General features: G+C 40.9%; 2 protein-coding genes and 1 non-coding gene across 3 annotated transcripts; 1 reads left to right on the top strand and 2 right to left on the bottom strand.

Annotated features, from left to right (window-relative positions):
* Positions 1-581: 581 nt before the first annotated feature.
* lpcat3 (lysophosphatidylcholine acyltransferase 3) lies at positions 582-10,169 on the bottom strand. Its single transcript, XM_042105957.1, has 13 exons — positions 10,018-10,169; positions 8,893-9,000; positions 7,779-7,885; positions 7,358-7,451; positions 6,936-6,973; positions 5,559-5,737; positions 4,880-4,988; positions 4,665-4,751; positions 4,075-4,241; positions 3,611-3,758; positions 2,706-2,861; positions 1,050-1,170; positions 582-747 (listed from the first exon to the last, which is right to left on the bottom strand). The coding sequence occupies exons 1-12, from the start codon at positions 10,100-10,102 to the stop codon at positions 1,057-1,059; spliced, it is 1,392 nt and encodes a 463-aa protein (XP_041961891.1). The 5' UTR covers positions 10,103-10,169; the 3' UTR covers positions 582-747; positions 1,050-1,056.
* A 744-nt stretch (positions 10,170-10,913) lies between these two features.
* LOC121721549 lies at positions 10,914-10,967 on the bottom strand. Its single transcript, XR_006034868.1, has one exon. It is a non-coding gene; the product is annotated as a U7 small nuclear RNA (small nuclear RNA).
* A 633-nt stretch (positions 10,968-11,600) lies between these two features.
* tpi1b (triosephosphate isomerase 1b) lies at positions 11,601-17,408 on the top strand. The gene is made up of 7 exons (XM_042106066.1): positions 11,601-11,799; positions 13,177-13,300; positions 13,490-13,574; positions 13,831-13,963; positions 14,660-14,745; positions 16,451-16,538; positions 16,766-17,408. Exons 1-7 carry the CDS (start codon positions 11,688-11,690, stop codon positions 16,882-16,884), a joined length of 747 nt encoding a protein of 248 aa, XP_041962000.1. The 5' UTR covers positions 11,601-11,687; the 3' UTR covers positions 16,885-17,408.
* Positions 17,409-17,747: the final 339 nt, after the last annotated feature.

Here is a 17,747-nt window from a genome sequence, read left to right as displayed (position 1 = left end):
GTGTGTCTGTTGTATGTTACAGTGCTTAGTGTGAGTCTGAGAATTGGCGGAGAAGTTTTTAGAAAAATTTTCTACACTAAGATAGTCATTCCCTGTAAAACAGCAGCGATCCCACCCCCCTTTTTCCAACAACAGAAATCAATGTTACATTAAGCCGCAAAGTGACAAATACATTTTATGTTGTGCCTTTAGGTTAGAGCCCATTCTTCTTCTTAGGAGGAGGGACATGACACTAGGAGATGGAGCCTCATCTAGGCTTCAGACCTGTGACTGGCGAGTCATATTCTGAGTGAGGGATAAATCTGACGCCTTTCATCAGTGTGTCCATTCCAGCATCATCCTCTCTACTCTCCTTCGCCCTCATCAGTTTCTCACATGGAGAAACGCATACCATCAGTGGACAGAGATGACCGGCACAGCAGCCTTCTCCTGGGAAATTGTCTCTCATTCTCAAACAATCGTCTCCCATGAAGCAAAACAAAATATACACACATATATATATATATATATATATATATATATATATATATATATATATATATATATATATATATATATATATATATATATATATATATATATATATATATATATATGTGTGTGTATATATATGTATGAAATGGAAAATAACTCTGTACATGTACAATTTATATACATGTATAAATTACTAAAGGCCTAAAACACTTTCATGTTATTGTCAAAGCCTGAATTCCCTTCAGTCAGCGGCAGCATCCCAAACAACGAGACCTGAGGATGACCAAGAGAAAGAGAGTTACTGACCTTATCACCTGGACAGGGCCACGAGGCCATCAATCAGAGACATTTTTCAAGAGCAAAAGATGATTCGTCAAGATTACTGTACACTTAATAATACTTATTGTACTAAACTTACTCTAAACCTACTAAACATACTAATATAATATATAATAAACTTCATAAACTAATTATTCTACTTTGTATACTTATATAAAACTACTGTAAAATTGGATGGATATTCCAGTTGCATTGTAACAGATAGCAGACATGATGGTGCCATTGGCTGCATTCACCTTTGTTTTACTCCTGTTTTTTCTCTCCTTTCCTCGGCACCAGTGCCTTGCGGAGGTATGGCAGGATGAGGAAGGCAATGAGGAAAAAGATGTGACCACAGAAATACACAGACGAGTACACCTGCAAGGAGAAAAACAAAACTAATCAGAAAGACAAAATATGTAAAGTGATATGTGATCGTGATAACGAAATATGCAAAGTGATCAATATGATAGTGATAATGTCACTTTGAAGCAGAAACAGTAGCATAACGGTTGTTATGACAAAGCCTTGACACTTGTGTTGTGTGCCCATTTGTCCATTAACTGTGAGGGGTCATCTGTTACATGAATATATCCAGATGACCAGATGCCAGAGGACATGATAGCTTGTCCAAACTATCTAAATGTACAGTATCTGTGGTCAGTAAATGCACTGCTTCACATTCTGGGAAGCTGGTGAGGGCTCCATTTCAACATCTGGGAGGCACAATTTAAGGATTAGGACACTAGAGGGAGCCAGGAGGTCAACCCTTAGGATAGACTATTCTAGTGCCCAGACGTTTGAAACCAGGCAGCGTAGACTGTTCTAGTGCCCAGACGTTTGAAACCAGGCTGGAGGAAACAGTCACACAGTCAAACAGTCAGCCAGCAGAATTTTGGTTAACGTGGTCACTAGTCATGAGGCTACTGTGGTCACCAGTCATGTGGATTCTAAGCTTCTGGCTAATTATATTTTTGGTGCCAACACTGAGCGCCAAAATACATAACATTGCTCTTGCACTCAGAGCTGCAGGCGTGCACACACACACAGGCACACACACAGTGAGAGATAGGGAGATAGAGAGGGAGCACATCAGTAGCCGGTTGCACAAAGCACCTAAAGTTAAGTTTTTCCCTTAAAATCTGATTTAAGGGTTTTCTCCTTAAGATATCCTTAACATTTTCCCTTAAGTATTTAAGAGTTTGTCCTTATCTTGTAAGAAATCCCTTAAACTGTTGCACAAACGACCTTAGTAGTCTAACTAAGGGGAAAAACCTAAGGGACATCTGACTATACCTTAACCATATTATTAACGGAATTGAGGCTGATAAATGAGGTATATTAACTACTTTTGACAATTCAAAATAAAACCTCTCTGTTAATATGCTTACTCTGTCAAATAGGGCTAGCTTCTATCAGAAACATGCCATATTGTTATTGTGTAGTTTACGTAGGCTAACGTTAACATGTGGATGTCTTGTTAGCCTATGAGCTTCGGTTCGGTTCGCTAGGCAAAACGTTGGTGCACTGATGACAGTCAGGATCATCTCTAACTTGCCAACTAGTATTGTTCAGTTCATGTATAACATGCTTTACTTGCTACCTGGATCATTTCCGTGAATATTATTAAGGTAAGATGAATGATGAATGAAGATCATTAAGCTTTACTGTGTTCGGTGGGTTAACGGCATCGTGGCAGCTTGTACAGCTGTAGCCGGAAAATCCCTTTCAATGCAGTAAATCGCTTAACGTTTCTCCTTAACTAAGGAAACATGTTCAGGTATTCTGTGCAACACCCTTAAGTAAATCCCTTACCTGAGGAGAAATTAAGCCTTAAGGGTCATACTGAAGGGAAAAAAGGTGCTTTGTGCAACCGGCCACAGCCCTTTATCCAGAGGCCATTGGTGCTGTACCTTGAGCCACTTGTCAAAGGTGAAGAGGCAGAAGGCCACCAGAGGGTAGCCCATGAAGAGCCAGTGGATGAACTGCTGGACCACATATATGAAGGGGTACAGGGGACTGTTGGCCAAGCTGGTCAGTAAAGGACTGTCCTTCACTAATGTTATGGCCTGAAAGAGAGAGAGAGAGAGAGAGAGAGAGAGAGAGAGAGAGAGAGAGAGAGAGAGAGAGAGAGAGAGAGGAGAGAGAGAGAGAGAGAGAGAGAGAGAGAGAGAGAGAGAGAGAGAGAGAGAGAGAGAGAGAGAGAGAGAGAAAAAACCTTGTTAGTTTTTGCAGACATTTGTCATCAGTTCCTTAACTCAACTATTTTCACTGCAAGCTTTCGTATCAACCATGACCTGGAATGAGGAAGTCTGTTTTTTTCCCTTTCACCATTACTCCACATTCCAAAGTGTCTTCTAGGAATAAACATTTGGAAATCCTGTTATCATTATTTGCTCTGGGTTTGTGCAATTGTCATCTTCCATTTGAAATGTTTCAACTTTGCACAAACTCGGCTAGGATTTTCTTGCACAGCAGTGAAAAAGGTAATATGCATTAGAATACATCAGTGATAAACTACTGCAGTACACTGAACAATTTTAATAGAGGAGATATAATGCATTTCCTTCCCAGCAACCTCTAGATTTATGAGCTGGATGAGAACAGAGAACCACAACAATAGACTCTGCAGTGCGCTAGTCATTTGCATGTGCACATTTGACTAGCACTTCACTACTTCACTCCATGGGCCACATTAGCTTCTAGATAATTCTAGATAAAGTGAGTCATCTTTCAGATGCCTATCAGATAAGGAGGTGTACACATCTGAAGATAAAAGCCCATTTCCACATGGAGATTGGGCAGTTAGAACATGTACCTGCTTCTCCACGTTGACGATGATGAACTCCATGGAGAAGCAGAGCAGGTAGCCGGAGTGGAGGCCATGCCAAACAGCCAAAAACACCAGTGTGGCCATCTGAGACGCCATCTTGTTTCCCAAGAACTTTAACCTTTTAAAAATGTGTCTGAAAGACAGGAGGGGAAAGAGAAAAGGACAATCAGATTCAATCTGTTCCATTCAATCACTGTCAAAGAAATCAACAATAAAAAAAAAAAAAAAAAATCTTACAAGATGAACTCAGCTGAATAACAAATTAATCAATCTACTGTGATCAGAAGTTTAATGTTGAGGGAGGGTTTGAGATGTTATTCTTGAGCACTGGTAAAGCAAGAGAGAGAATGTCCGCACAACGGAATAGCTCCCAACTTTTCAATTAATAACAGTGACGTTTCGACCCGTCTGGGTCTTCTTCAGGCAAAACAACACGTTTCAGCACTGACCTTGCCACCCATGCGTTGGTGTTGATGTTGAAAGAATTGATGGTGCCCGTGAAGAGGGGCGTGGTCTCGTATACCCACATCTTCATGTTGGCACAAGCGTTCCATTGATGCTCCCCGTCCTGGTCCCTCCCATTGTATCCAAGCCCAACAAGTATACACACTCCCTCCTAAACAGTGCACAGATCATGCAGGCATGTTGAGCACATGGATACAAACAGTTTAAACTCCATGCAAACAAAGGAGTAGACAATTCATTCAACTATGTCTGGGCAGTGACACTACAATATTAGGGTGTGAACACGCAGAAACACTTGAGTCATAAGACAAGCCTCCCCGTTTTCATAAACAACGCATCGGTGTGACCCAGGAGGATAACCACAGTGGAAATGGCAGGTTAGGACACTCCCTTAAGTAATCAACGCAGCGTATTAGTCAACAGCAAAAGGTTTCCTGAGCAGTTGAGTACTCTCAAACTGACACCTCAGGAGTCTTATTTTAGCTGCAACATTATCCACCCACTTCAGCCCTTGTCAATGCTACTGAACGTACGGCTCAACTCAATCCCACTGAACACACTGCTCCATACTTACTGATATGAGCCAGCAGCTGACATATTTGTACAGGTTGACCTTGCACCAGAGCAGCATGAACACACATCGGTACCAGAAAGGCTGGGCCTGAAGGGGAAGTTGAGATGTGTGGTGAGTGGGGTGAGATGATCCACTTAAGGTTCAACTGATTTGTACATTTGCTGACATGCAATGATAGCATCATTGTGGCGCCATTTTGGAGAAGTGTAACAGACCTCAAACTCATCTGTCAGAAAGTAACTGTCTGGGTAGTAGGGGCCCGCTATCGTGAAGATGGTCAGACACAGAAGACCCACGCTGAAGCGCTTTATGGCAGGCAGCACGCTGTGCAGGGGGGAGACAGAGACAAAAAAGAGGACTAAAGAGTGATGCGGACACACACAGATAAGATCTCTAAGGCCACAACCCACTGATTAGATAAATTAAGCAAATAGACACTTAAGTCATAGTTGTTCATTTCACACAGTTTGTGTGTGTGTGTGTGTGTTTTGTGTCTTATGTTATTTCCTGTCTAATACTACAACATACATAGAATGTTACAAAGAACATGATTCAGAGACCAGAAAAGCCAGAAATTGTTTCTGGCTTTTCTGGTCTTTGAATAGTGTTCTTCTCATGTTACACCCAAGCTATTGTATTCAATATGTAGAACTGAACTGACATTCAGTATTAGCATTGCAATGTACATCATTATAGAAGAAAATGCTTGTGCCATGGGTGTTCAGGGATGGTTTTGTCTTCATCCTCATCTGTAATTTTCCATAAGTCACCATATGAACACAGGGTTGCAACCTTTGGAGTAGAGTTTTCTGATCTAGAAAAAACACTGAGTGGAAATGTATTCCACTTTGTACCCAGAAGATAAGCATCTTTTTACGACAGGGGGGTCCTCACCTGTCAGGTAATTCTCCTGGAGTGTCCGAGAGCTCCTTGGAGACCAACTTCTGATACGTGCGTAGTGTGAACTGTGGCCCAACCAGAAACCCTCCATAGAAGTAGGAGAAGCCACACACCTCCAGCAGTGAGGGAACTTCAGCCAGCGCACTACTCTTCTGTTCTGCATTCAGCTGAGACTAATCAGAGGAAAGGCAGACGGGGAGAAAGAGAGCAAGGCCGAAGCAGATATGGGGTGAGGGGTCAGATTATAACAAGAGCACAGACACAACACACACACACACATACACGATGGAACAGTGGGAAGACAGTCGGATCAAAATAGGTGCCACTCCACATTGACAATTCAATGCAATCGTCCAATTAAAGTCATATCAATAGCTCCTGCACCCTGCCATTTGATCTATAGGGCATACATGTAGACATGCATACATGTTTTTAAAAAAAATGCCATTCAACTGCAAATGTGCAGAGAATTCTTTAAATTTAGATATTCCGTCATTTATTTGATAGATTAAAGTTTTTTTGTCAGTATTCAGCGTTGACCAAATGGACAGTTGCATGAAAGTGCACATTTCCATTTACCCTGGGTTATCACTGAATGAAAAACATTCTGCTGACCACAAACACCGTTGCTTTCAGGAAACATTACCAGGAAAAAATATTCTGTGTTGGTACATCCAACACAGATGGATGACCAGATATAAGATGTATTTATTGATCGCCTTTTAGGAAATTCATGCGTTCCTTTGTTCCAAATAGTGTTAAAGTTTTGTGTCATGGCAGACTATTTGTTTTGGTTTAAGGATAACCCAAGGAACAGTCCAATCAGACACAGATCATAACAAAAATGACATGGGAGGAGCAACAGGACACAGTGGGGTGTCAACATCACAAGACAAGCAGAAATAATTTGACAATATAAACAAACAAACAAACAATCTTGATGACAGTAGGACAGCAGGAACAGGAGCAGGAGAGAGACAGGGACACCTCGAGCATTGACCTCCAGCTAGCCAGGAGGTCACACACGACAATGGATTACTGATGCATACCGACTGCCCGCACACACAGTTTTACAAATGAACACTCGGCTTCACCTTCACAATATCAAGTACTGCTGGTCTAACCGATTGCCTCGCTGATAACCAGATATGAGGTATACAGTTATCATGTCCCTTTGACTTAAAACCAGCACTCCCTCACAGAGCCACAAACAAATAAAAGGGGTATTTATAGAGAGGGGTTAATCATGATGACAACAATGACAACAAGCAAACAAAAAGACTTAGTGGTGAAAGGGTAATGCAAAGTACCACAACATCACAAATGCTTGACAGAACTGATCAATGATGGAATAGGCTGGAGTCAACTCACTGGTTCCCTTCCTCCGTCATAGTAATCAAATGACATACCTGCAATCAGAGAATGCAATGGAAATCAGTCACTATGTGAGTAAGGTCTCTACGAGTACGAGAGCTGGACCAAAGCAAGTCTGGGCCTGCTCTTCTGCTGATCCAACCAGGAACGCAAAGGAACATATTTGCCAATCAAGTATCATTAGTCTCTGTTTTAGTAGGCATTAGTTATTAGCTGGAATATGAAAGGTTTTAATGCTTAATATTAAAACTGAATTACAGTACTTAGAATGTGACAAATTTCATTAATGAAATTAAATTGTGTAGATGTAAAAAAACACACACAAGGCAATTAAAAAGTAAAGAGAAAGTGGAGAGTACTTTGCAAAAGTAAATAAATATGTATGTTTTTCTCTCACTTTAACTAGAGGAAAAGCATACCAATCAGTTTGAGTGCCAGGACACAGTGTGGCATGGTCCATTTTATATCATACTCCTCTGTTGCAGTGTAGTAATATCCTAGCAGTAGATAGGTCTGTAGGAAAGAGGACATGGTATAATTCAAACACACACACAGACAAAACTGAGTCAACTTCTGGGCAAACAGAATCAAGATGTTGCATAAAATATGGTGCTTAGGCATATGCCATGGTATAGTCATGGCATTACATTCTAGCAGATGGAGAGAATATGATGCACAGTCACATTACACTGAGAACAAGACACCGCTCAGCAGAAGAGTTAAGGCTGTCAAGTGCACAATCTGCGCATACCCTGCACAACAAAGAGCTGTGTGAGTGGGTGAGAGGGGTAAGGGGAGAGAGAGCCAGGGACAGGATGAGGAAAGGAATGGCAGCCTCACCATCTGAAAGAGAAAGCTGCTCAGAACGGCTGTCACTGTCCTTCCCATGAGCCTCAGCAACAAGAACTGGATGACAATGCATAATGCAGAGTGATATACCTGAGAGCCTAGGAAGCCACACGGAGAGAGAGAGAGAGAGAGAGAGAGAGCACAGAGGGAAAAAGGTGAAAGACATAAAAGGGGGAGGGGAGTGGTTAGATGTTAGTGCAGTCATGTGTGACCTGTCAAACTCAACTGTTGGCTGACATTCATTCCCAGTGCAGCAGACAGGGGAGGGGGGGAGGGGGGAGGGGGCAAAGGGAACCTTGCCAGAGACTGAAATTCCATGACCATGATCAGCAAATCAACAGTTTTGTAGAATGTCAAAAAAGGAAAACAATAAAGGAATGAATAAAACCTCAACTAGATACACAGTGGGAGGGGCAAAGGACCCACAGGATATTTTAACCAAAGAGACACAGACCTGCTGTTATGTCCAAATGCAGCATTAATGGCAGAAAGAAATGGGGGGAGGAAAAGTACAGAATATACAATGAGAATTCAGTTACAATGAGACTTCAGATACTGGTTGCACTGGTTTAATCGATCCCATTAGCATGCCCACTCTCATAGGACCATTTTGAATTTCCGGTCATGCAGGCAACCATGACAAGTGCCCCTCACCCAGTGACATTTTTTGCCATGAAAGTGTCTTACATCCTTCCTCTTTACTTGCGACCAGCGTCAACAAGAAAATCATTGATATGAACTTTGAACGTCAGCATATCTCTGTATCGGTGTATGTGGTCGCAGACAGAACAGGCCAAATAGTTCCTCACTCCTCCATGCTACAAACATATTTAAGGTCTTCAAAGTAGGAGTTGTGGTAATAAACTTGCCTTGCTTAAAACGGCACTTCACACAGTAACAATACCCACAAATCACTGATACTACGGACAAGTACCTGATGCCCTGACCATATCTGAAACTGAGATATCTAATATCTGCACTGTGAGGTTAGGTTCTTTACTACTGATTTACTGCTGAGTCTTGATTTCTGGTCTGAGACAGTCTTTGAGACAAAGGTTTCCTCTTTCTTATAATTGTACAGCTCCTGATCCTTTATCCATCTCACCAAAATTAAAAGCTGCCAGAGCCAGTCCAGAGCATGCGTGGTAAAGGTGGATGATCGACGGGGTCTGGTAAAAAATATATCGCCGGTAAATGACAGCAAAAGGGTATCCTGTAGAAAGCAAAGAGACAGAAAGAGAGAAAGAGAGAGAGAGACAGAGGGAGAGTCACTTAATATCACTTGTATGCATCTGTTGCTGCAGACAAAAGAACTAGTTCAAGCATATGACCTTTTGTTAGAGCATGTGACACTGACACAACACTGCTTTCAGCTCAACAGATTTCCATTTCTGTTACAATTTAAGAGATGCACAGTCCAATTCTACGACTTTGCACAAAGTACACACAACACAGATTGACAATCATTGATGTTTGGACGGAGGAGATTCAGTAACAGCAATACACTCAAACGCTATCTCTCGGTGATTACAAAGATAACAGTACAGTGGTTTGTGAGTGAAGTCTTATTAAAAGTGAATAAATAGGTTCATGTGCGGCAAGATTAGGCCTATGCTTTAATAAACATCTTAGAACGAAGGTTCCATCACTAATATTATTGTTAATTGTAATCTGTCTGTGTACAAGTTACAAATGTTAGAAACTTGCAAAATATTTTGCAAGACGGGTAAGTGAAAGACCAAACGGTTCCAATGTGTCAGATCAAAGTTCATTACACCCCTCTCAACGAGTTATCTCCCCTGACAAGACATCTCAAGTAGGCTACTATACGTGGAAATAATGTGTAATGTGATACCATATATGTTTTTCAGGCACCAAAGCGTACCATGTTAATACAAACATTTATCTTACCATTTGTCAACGTCTGCGCAGCGTTAACACTCGGGTGAACAGTAACTGATCTATCAATATGTACAATAATACACTATGCTACTCGGTCTGAACAATTCTTCACCCGACTCGACCTCGTACTGTCATCCTCAAATAATAATCTGGCAGTTAATGCTAACGTTACTTTCAAGGCTAGACTGACAAGCGCCTAGCGGGCTACACTCACAAACAAGAACTATCAATAGCTAGAGTAAGCTCCTGCTGCTAAACTCTAACACTGAAATTATAGCGAGTAGAGGGGTGATATTAACAACGTTACTCTTCGATACACTTCACTCACCCAACAAAATGGATAGAATCAGCCGAACAGCCGGTTCTGAGGAACCTAAATATTCAGACAATTCCTCCATCAAGGGAGCCGCCATCTTTCGTGTGGGCGGAAGTCACTCCGGTGTTGTTTCCTAGGATGTGTGAAGCACACGTCTACCACTCTCTCCTTTACCTGCCCTCTGCACAACGTAGCGCGAGCTGTCTCCACCCCTCCCACTCGCCTTTAACCTTCCAACATTTTGATCATAATTTTCTTAGTGCCAAAGAACTTCAGTCTGCAATTTGATCCTTCGAGGATTTCTCTCACAGCGGTCTTTCTGAAGTCCCCTCTCTGCAGCTCATTTGTGTGTGCAGCTCAACATTTAATTTGATATCAGACAGCAAAGGGTTCGGACTGTGTTAACATGTCTCACCAATTTACCAGCCAGATATGAATATCTTGCACGCACATTTCTGCTGTTCAAAAAAGAGAAACCTAAAAAGATGTTTTATATTTTATCCAGCACGCAAAAGTACACCGTTTTAATGTAATGTTCTGCACGAAACAAAACCCTTCACGTTAGCCGGAGAGCTGGGTGCTTGCGACTCATAAAGTCAAAACATAATTGAGATGCTTGGTATGGTCGTCAATTGCCTGTAGAAACTGATGTTCACAGAGTTAGCAATATTAGAGTAACAATTTTAAACATCATCTTTACATTGTGACCTGGCCATTATGTTTTGTCTTATTTCGCTCCCTAGTGGTGGGCCTACAACATCACCTTATAAACTATAATATGCATTTTAGTACATTCCAACGACATTCCATCACAAACGTTAAGCTCAACATCAATGTCTGTCTCAATATCAACGTGTTCTAAATAATTCTACGCCTCCATTTGGACGACTTATATTCAACAATATCGGGTGGGCTTCTTTTTAAAAGAAGCCTGCTAGACAAATACTAAAAAGCAAATATTCCAATTAACCACGAGAGGGCGAACATAGGCTATATCCCTTTGCACAAGTACTGCCACCAGAGTGGGAGCACGTCGACTAAAAATAGCTAGTATTCGTTAAATACAAAGTAAGTACAGTAATAGTTAACATTAATGTTGATAGTGAGTAAGGGTATTTCGGGGCTATTTTAGCTATCGTGAAACATTTATTTTAATATATTGAACGAAAGGCCTTCTGGGTAGACGGAGGGCACGCCCATCACACACTGTGCATTGATCTAGTAATCAGTAAGTGACCAAAGCTCTTCCAGGATATTTTTTTTGTAAAAACATATTATTATTCTATGGACATTCTGAGCACATACTTTGAGGCATGCAAGGAAACACGCGCAGCACTGTACGCATAGAAAGCAACATTTCTGCAACACGTGGACGTCTTCCTTCAATGCACGCGCATAACCCAGACATCCACTTGGTAAAATTCCACCAACTTCAGATTCAGAATCCAAATGCATTTCTCGCACTTTCCCCTGTCCATCCTTTACTCGGTACTTTAATAAGGAAGTGCTTTTGCGGGCGTGCTTCAGTAAACCAATGATATGCTCCGAGAGGTGGAGTTGAATGTGCGATGGTGATATAAGCACTGTCTGAACATTGAAAGGTCGCTGATTTCTCCACAGGGTTACGCTGCCCATTCCATACAGTCTATCCGGAGAACCTTTGAAATTAAATATCTGCAAAGATGACCGGCAGGAAATTTTTCGTTGGTGGAAACTGGAAAATGAACGGAGACAAGAAAAGTCTCGGCGAGCTCATTAACACCCTGAACAGTGCCAAGCTGCATGCGGATACTGGTGCGTATGTCTGTCTGCCACAGCTGGGGGACACTGCATGTTGTCTAATGTGCATTTACAGTTAGCTGGTCAAGTATTTTACTGTGAACTCTATTGCCTGTTGGATCATTGTAATTTACAGGTAGCCTATTTGATGTAGGCTATACTTCCCTAATTAAGCAGCCATTGTGTGAAAGAGCACAGAACAAAATGTGCCCTCTCTCTCAACTACCTTTACGACGGTTGTTAGCTCGTGTTATAGATACCTTTTCAAAATAACTGGGCGATTATCAACTGGAAGATTTGACAGATTTCTGACAGATTTTGAGTCAGACCGCTTGTGACCAAAATGGTGGACACTTCACGTTACATGTTGACATTGACGCTGCTATATTCATTGTAATCTTTGTATAGTCATTTGTTTAATACATTATTTTTGTAGCATTCTAATGGCATTTGCCAGTTGGCTAGGATGATGTTTAAATCTCTGTGATTACTGTGAAAATGCAGCATGGACTTTTGAAGTAGGAGGATGAATGACGTGAAAGATTTCCTTCTGTATACTGACGTTGTACTCGTGCACAGCAGCACGTAGCACGGTATCACGTTTGTAATTTCCGTGATCATGAGATGGCAACAGTGGCAGTTCCAAGTTAGTTGTACCTTGCTCAGAAACCCAGGATTTAGCTTCCATTGAAACGGCAACTGCTACATGTTTACAGAATCTTGCCGTAGGCTAGATCTATTTCATGCCTTACCAGACGTTTGAAGTTGCTCTGCTCGCAAAGTGCAACTTCAAATTGTGTGAAAGAGCACGGGCTTCCATCACCGACAAGCCATTATAGGCAATTTAAAAACGAGGCGTGCGCTTAGGAACTGCAACATGAGCCTACCGCTCTGTCTGTCTCTAGACATAAAGTCAAAGTGCAAACATCTGACTGCCATTCATATGCCGGGTAGCAGATAGTCTTCCAATTGTCGACCCTTGCCCTTTGGTTGCACTCTGACCCTTTTGCTATAGTGGGCATGACCTTTCTATGTTGAACTAAGACCTTTACAAGGGAGGACATGCAACAGTGTCTGCCCTTTACAACACTTGTGTTTGACCTTCCCACTTGACTCAAGATAGGCTTACATTTAATGCCGCTCATACTGTACAGGGGCACTGCGTTTATTGCTATCATGATGTCACAATTTAGAAATTAGCAGGTGTAGTAATCTCTCAGATTACACTGCACTGTGCCTTGGAAGCCTATTATATTGAATACAGCTGAATGTTGGAATTCATTTCTAAGTAAGAAAGGTTAAATACCATATTTGGTGGCATATGTTGCTGTTTCTTTCCATTAGCGTGTTCCATTGTATAATATATTTTACATCCTTTTTCTGTTTGTGTAGAAGTGGTATGTGGAGCCCCAGCCATCTACCTTGACTTCGTCAGGTCAAAGATGGATGCTAAGCTTGGTGTGGCCGCCCAAAACTGCTACAAAGTTGCCAAGGGTGCTTTCACTGGAGAAATCAGGTATTATGATTAATTTAGCTGATAGTCACATAATCAGTAAAGTCAGAAAGTGTGTGATCCTAGTTTTTTAAAATAATGTCAAACCTTACATAGCATCTTTCCAAAACTGTTTCAAAATACTTGAATGAACTCATACCACAAGCATGTTTTCTTTTCGAGTCTGCATCATTGTCATTTCTGTTCTCTCAGCCCTGCAATGATCAAGGACTGTGGAGTAGGGTGGGTTATTCTTGGACACTCCGAGAGACGCCATGTCTTTGGTGAGAGTGACGAGGTATGCCATTTGTGAAGACCACCCTGTGTTTTTAATCTCCATTTTAAATAATATACCGTGTGGATAGGAATACATGTGTGGTTGTGTGGCATAAAGCAAATGCTGAATGGGGCCCCTTATCACAGATTAAGACAACTAGACTGTGAAATATTTAGGACCAACACAGACATTGAAAACTGGCATGTCCCAACTCGAGATGTCCCAACCCCCATCTCTGCCAAGCCTCTCTGATTTGATGTATATGTGTCTCTGACAGCTGATTGGCCAGAAGACTGCTCATGCCCTGGAGAATGGTCTGAAAGTGATCGCCTGCATTGGTGAGAAGTTGGATGAGAGGGAAGCTGGCATCACAGAGAAGGTCGTCTTCGCACAGACCAAGGTTATTGCAGGTATGTAGAGAACACATCTGATTTCATTCAAATGATTGAAACTAGTGAAACAAGAATAATTTTAAGTTTGATTCATTATTATTGTGTATCTATATAGGAAGTCTAGTCTAGCCATATTTGTATATCTTCTATTTTGTACTATTATTTGTATGTTGGCATTGCATTAGAAATATTTCATATTGGTAGAAAAACTAATCTGTGACAAGTCGTACTTTACTTTTTAAGAGATAGTGTGCAACAATTTTCTACTTTTTGAAGTATAGTTTTATAAGAAATTAGTATTTGCATCAACAGTCCATTTTAATGGTATATGGCCATGGGAAGGACAGGTAAACGCACCTGTTGTTCAACAAGCTGCCTAGACTATGCACTATGCAATTCTGTAGTCCATTGTACAGTAAGCCTATAGATGGCCCGAAAGCAAAGCTTATTAGTGGCAGTTGTGCTGCTGTTGGCATGAAGCCAGTTTTTGACCAAAACTCCTTTTGGCTGCTTCCCAATTAGGATGTAGGAGCCCCTCTGCCAGTTTGTGTATACAATACCCCAATGAGCTAAAGCACAAAGCTGAAATTTCAATTAGGCTGTTAAAGTTAGACCAATGTTCAATAATAACACACTAGTGCAGTTCATGGACAGGGAAAAGGCAATTGTTTTGATCCTGACATATGTTCATAACTATACTCAAACCTTTTACAGATAACGTCAAGGACTGGAGCAAGGTAGTGCTTGCCTATGAGCCCGTGTGGGCCATTGGCACTGGCAAAACCGCTTCCCCACAACAGGTAAGATCATCAACGTCAGACCAATGGGAAAACGAAACAGGAAAACCTTTTTCTATTTTGTTATGACTGGTGAAAAGTATGTCTGTTGCGAAGGACAAGTCACTCAAACTATACTATTTTGTAAGCTAGTGTCTGTTATGCATTTGGGTCATTCCACGTCAATTCAACCAGGGCCCACGCACTTAGGTCTCAAATTCTGAAAAAATTACCAGGTGTACCTATGTTACCCAGGAGACACAATGTAAAATTACTCTTATGTAAGATCAATACTTTCCAAGATACAGCCAGTTTTACAGGGGGAGGCGGGTGTCGATTTTGTTTGGCTCTTTTTTTTGTCAAAGTTCACAAGCCCACAGCACAAGAACTAAACCATGTAGGAGGCTCAAATTTTGCATACTGGTACATAAATAGGAATAGTATGTAGCAAAATCGTCATGTTTGGTCACGTTTAATCCTGCATGGTCATAGCTGTCCCTCAAAGTTGATACAAATTTTATTGGAGTTTTTGGCTGGGCTCTGTTTAAGCCTTCAGAAGACATATTTGTACTCAACATAGGCTCTTGATTTATTTTCCTTACTGAGATAAGTAGAAACACTCTCACAAAAAACAATGAACAGGAAATAAATTCCTTCAGGGTCTGAACAGCAGACCTTAGAAGTCTAAAAAATAATTTTGGTTCTCATTTTCAGTGCACCTAAACACCTTGTGGGAATATACAAAGATTGTTTTAATTGTTTTTCTTTATTCTCAATGATCTTTTCTTTTTAAAAACACCAATTTGACTTGTCTTATGCAAATCTTTCTTTTTCATTTTCCACCCTGAACATGGGCAAAATGCACCATTGACATCAATATGTTTTGTATAGAGCTACCACAGGTTACTCTATACAACCACAGGTGGCAGTGTGGTGACTCTATATAAAACATATTGATGTCAATGGGGCATTTTGCCCATGTTCAGGGTGGAAAATAAAAAAGAAAGATTTGAATAAGACAAGTCAAATTGGTGTTTTCAAAAAGAAGGGATCATTGAGAATAAGGAAAAACATATTTAAAAAATCTTTGTATATTCCCACAAGGTGTTTGGGTGCTCTGAAAATGATAACCAAAATGATTTTTCAGACTTGTGAGGTCTGTTCAGACCCTGAAGGGATTTATTTTCTGTTCATTGCTTTTTGTGAGAGTGTTTCTACTTATCTCAGTAAGGAAAATAAATCAAGAGCCTATGTTGAGTACAAATATGTCTTCTGAAGGCTTAAACAGAGCCCAGCCAAAAACTCCAATAAAATTTGTATCAACTTTGAGGGACAGCTATGACCATGCAGGATTATCCAGACCAAACGTGACGATTTTGCTACATACTACTCCTCTTTATGTACCACCATGCAAAAATTTGAGCCTCCTACATGGTTTAGTTCTTGTGCTGTGGGCTTGTGAACTTTGACAAAAAAAAGAGCCAAACAAAATCGACACCCCCTCCCCCTGTATAACTGGCTGTATCATGGAAAGTATTGATCTTACATAAGAGTAATTTTACATTGTGTCTCCTGGGTAACATAGGTACACCTGGTAATTTTTTCAGAATTTTTTGAGACCTAAGTGTGTGGGCCCTGGTTGAACTGACGTGGAATGACCCATTTAGAATGTCTTGAGGTCAGTTGTTTAAGAACACCATGTGCTGAGATGAGTATTCCTTCTGACCAGGCCCAGGAGGTTCATGACAAACTCAGGCAATGGATGAAGACCAACGTCTCTGAGGCTGTTGCCAGCTCTGTCAGGATAATCTATGGAGGTCAGTAACACCCTATGGAGTTGTCATGACCCAGTACATCACCGTTGTAAGAGTATTTGTTTTGTTTCTTGTCTTGTCTTATTCATATTTATTCAGTCCAAGTATTACATGTGAGCAAGCATACAGTATGACCAACAATATCTTTAGATGTCATGTAATTGCATCAAAGACAGAAAAGATTTCCATATACCTAATCCTTCAGCAACTCTCCTTCCCTTCTGGTCCAGGCTCTGTCACCGGGGCAACATGTAAGGAGCTGGCCTCTCAAAAGGACGTGGATGGCTTCCTGGTGGGTGGAGCTGCTCTGAAGCCCGAGTTTGTTGACATCATCAATGCAAAGGCCTAAAAAGGAGATTTATAGGTGATATACAATGGTGGCCAACTCCATCTTCTTACCCATGCACTTAGACCCATCACCTTCAGTGTTTTTTTCTATAATTTCTTCGCCAGTGTCTTTGTGATGTTGCAGCCTTTTGATGCCTTTCCTTTTGTTTTGTATGTAATTTAATTTGACGATTTGACTCATACACTGTATTGCACTGCACTTCTGAGTGTAGAGTTCAACTTTGACATAAATGTTTGTACCAACCCAACTAAAAATAGTAAAAACACCACGGGGCATAATACCCCTGCCTTTTACTTGAAAGTTTACCAGCGTATTGTTAAAGCAGTGTACACTAGGAGGACAATCCATCCTGTCTTCTTTTTTGGTAATTTCTCATTGACTGATCCTTTACTTCATTGATGTAGGACACTCTCTCTGCGTAGAGATGTCTATTACATGTCAATCATATTGTATTGTGGCCAATGGTAGTAAAGAAGAATTATTGTGAGAATACTGTAATGAACAATAAAAACTAGGTGAGTACATCCTGACTTGTGAATCTGTTCTACACCCGGGTGCTGTAAAGGAATGTCGTTGATGGCTCTGTTAAAAATGTTCACTCATTCACTATAGTGCATCAGCCATATAGGCAACACTATAGTGAGTGAACATTTTGAACACAGCTGGCAAGTTGTCTTCTATGGTGTACTGCTGCCCTCTAGTGGTTAGCACGGTCATACTTAATTTAAAAAAAAAAAAAAAAAAAAAAAAACACTTTCCTGTTGGATTACATTTCACCATTGTTTCTAGTTGGTGCGAGGTAAATGGGATTTTACCAACATCATTTAATTTGTCCTTACAGATCAACCACCAAGCGATCTAAT

Source organism: Alosa sapidissima, chromosome 10 (assembly GCF_018492685.1).
Source record: "Alosa sapidissima isolate fAloSap1 chromosome 10, fAloSap1.pri, whole genome shotgun sequence".
In the NCBI taxonomy this organism is placed as follows: Eukaryota; Metazoa; Chordata; class Actinopteri; order Clupeiformes; family Clupeidae; genus Alosa; species Alosa sapidissima.
The sequence above is the reverse complement of the archived record's forward strand: the minus strand, read 5'-3'. Positions and strand labels throughout refer to the sequence as shown.

What these genes read in the sequence shown, in the direction of transcription:
- lpcat3 (XM_042105957.1), bottom strand. Translation starts at nt 10,102, where the DNA reads ATGGCGGCTCCCTTGATGGAGGAATTGTCTGAATATTTAGGTTCCTCA. An exon ending in GCAGCTTTCTCTTTCAGATG is followed by an intron (nt 7,452 to 7,778) that starts GTGAGGCTGCCA and finishes TCTTTCCTACAG; the next exon opens with ACCTATCTACTGCTAGGATA. An exon ending in TCAGCTGCTGGCTCATATCA is followed by an intron (nt 4,242 to 4,664) that starts GTAAGTATGGAG and finishes TGCACTGTTTAG; the next exon opens with GAGGGAGTGTGTATACTTGT.
- tpi1b (XM_042106066.1), top strand. Translation starts at nt 11,688, where the DNA reads ATGACCGGCAGGAAATTTTTCGTTGGTGGAAACTGGAAAATGAACGGA. An exon ending in GCTTTCACTGGAGAAATCAG is followed by an intron (nt 13,301 to 13,489) that starts GTATTATGATTA and finishes CTGTTCTCTCAG; the next exon opens with CCCTGCAATGATCAAGGACT. An exon ending in TCTTTGGTGAGAGTGACGAG is followed by an intron (nt 13,575 to 13,830) that starts GTATGCCATTTG and finishes TGTCTCTGACAG; the next exon opens with CTGATTGGCCAGAAGACTGC.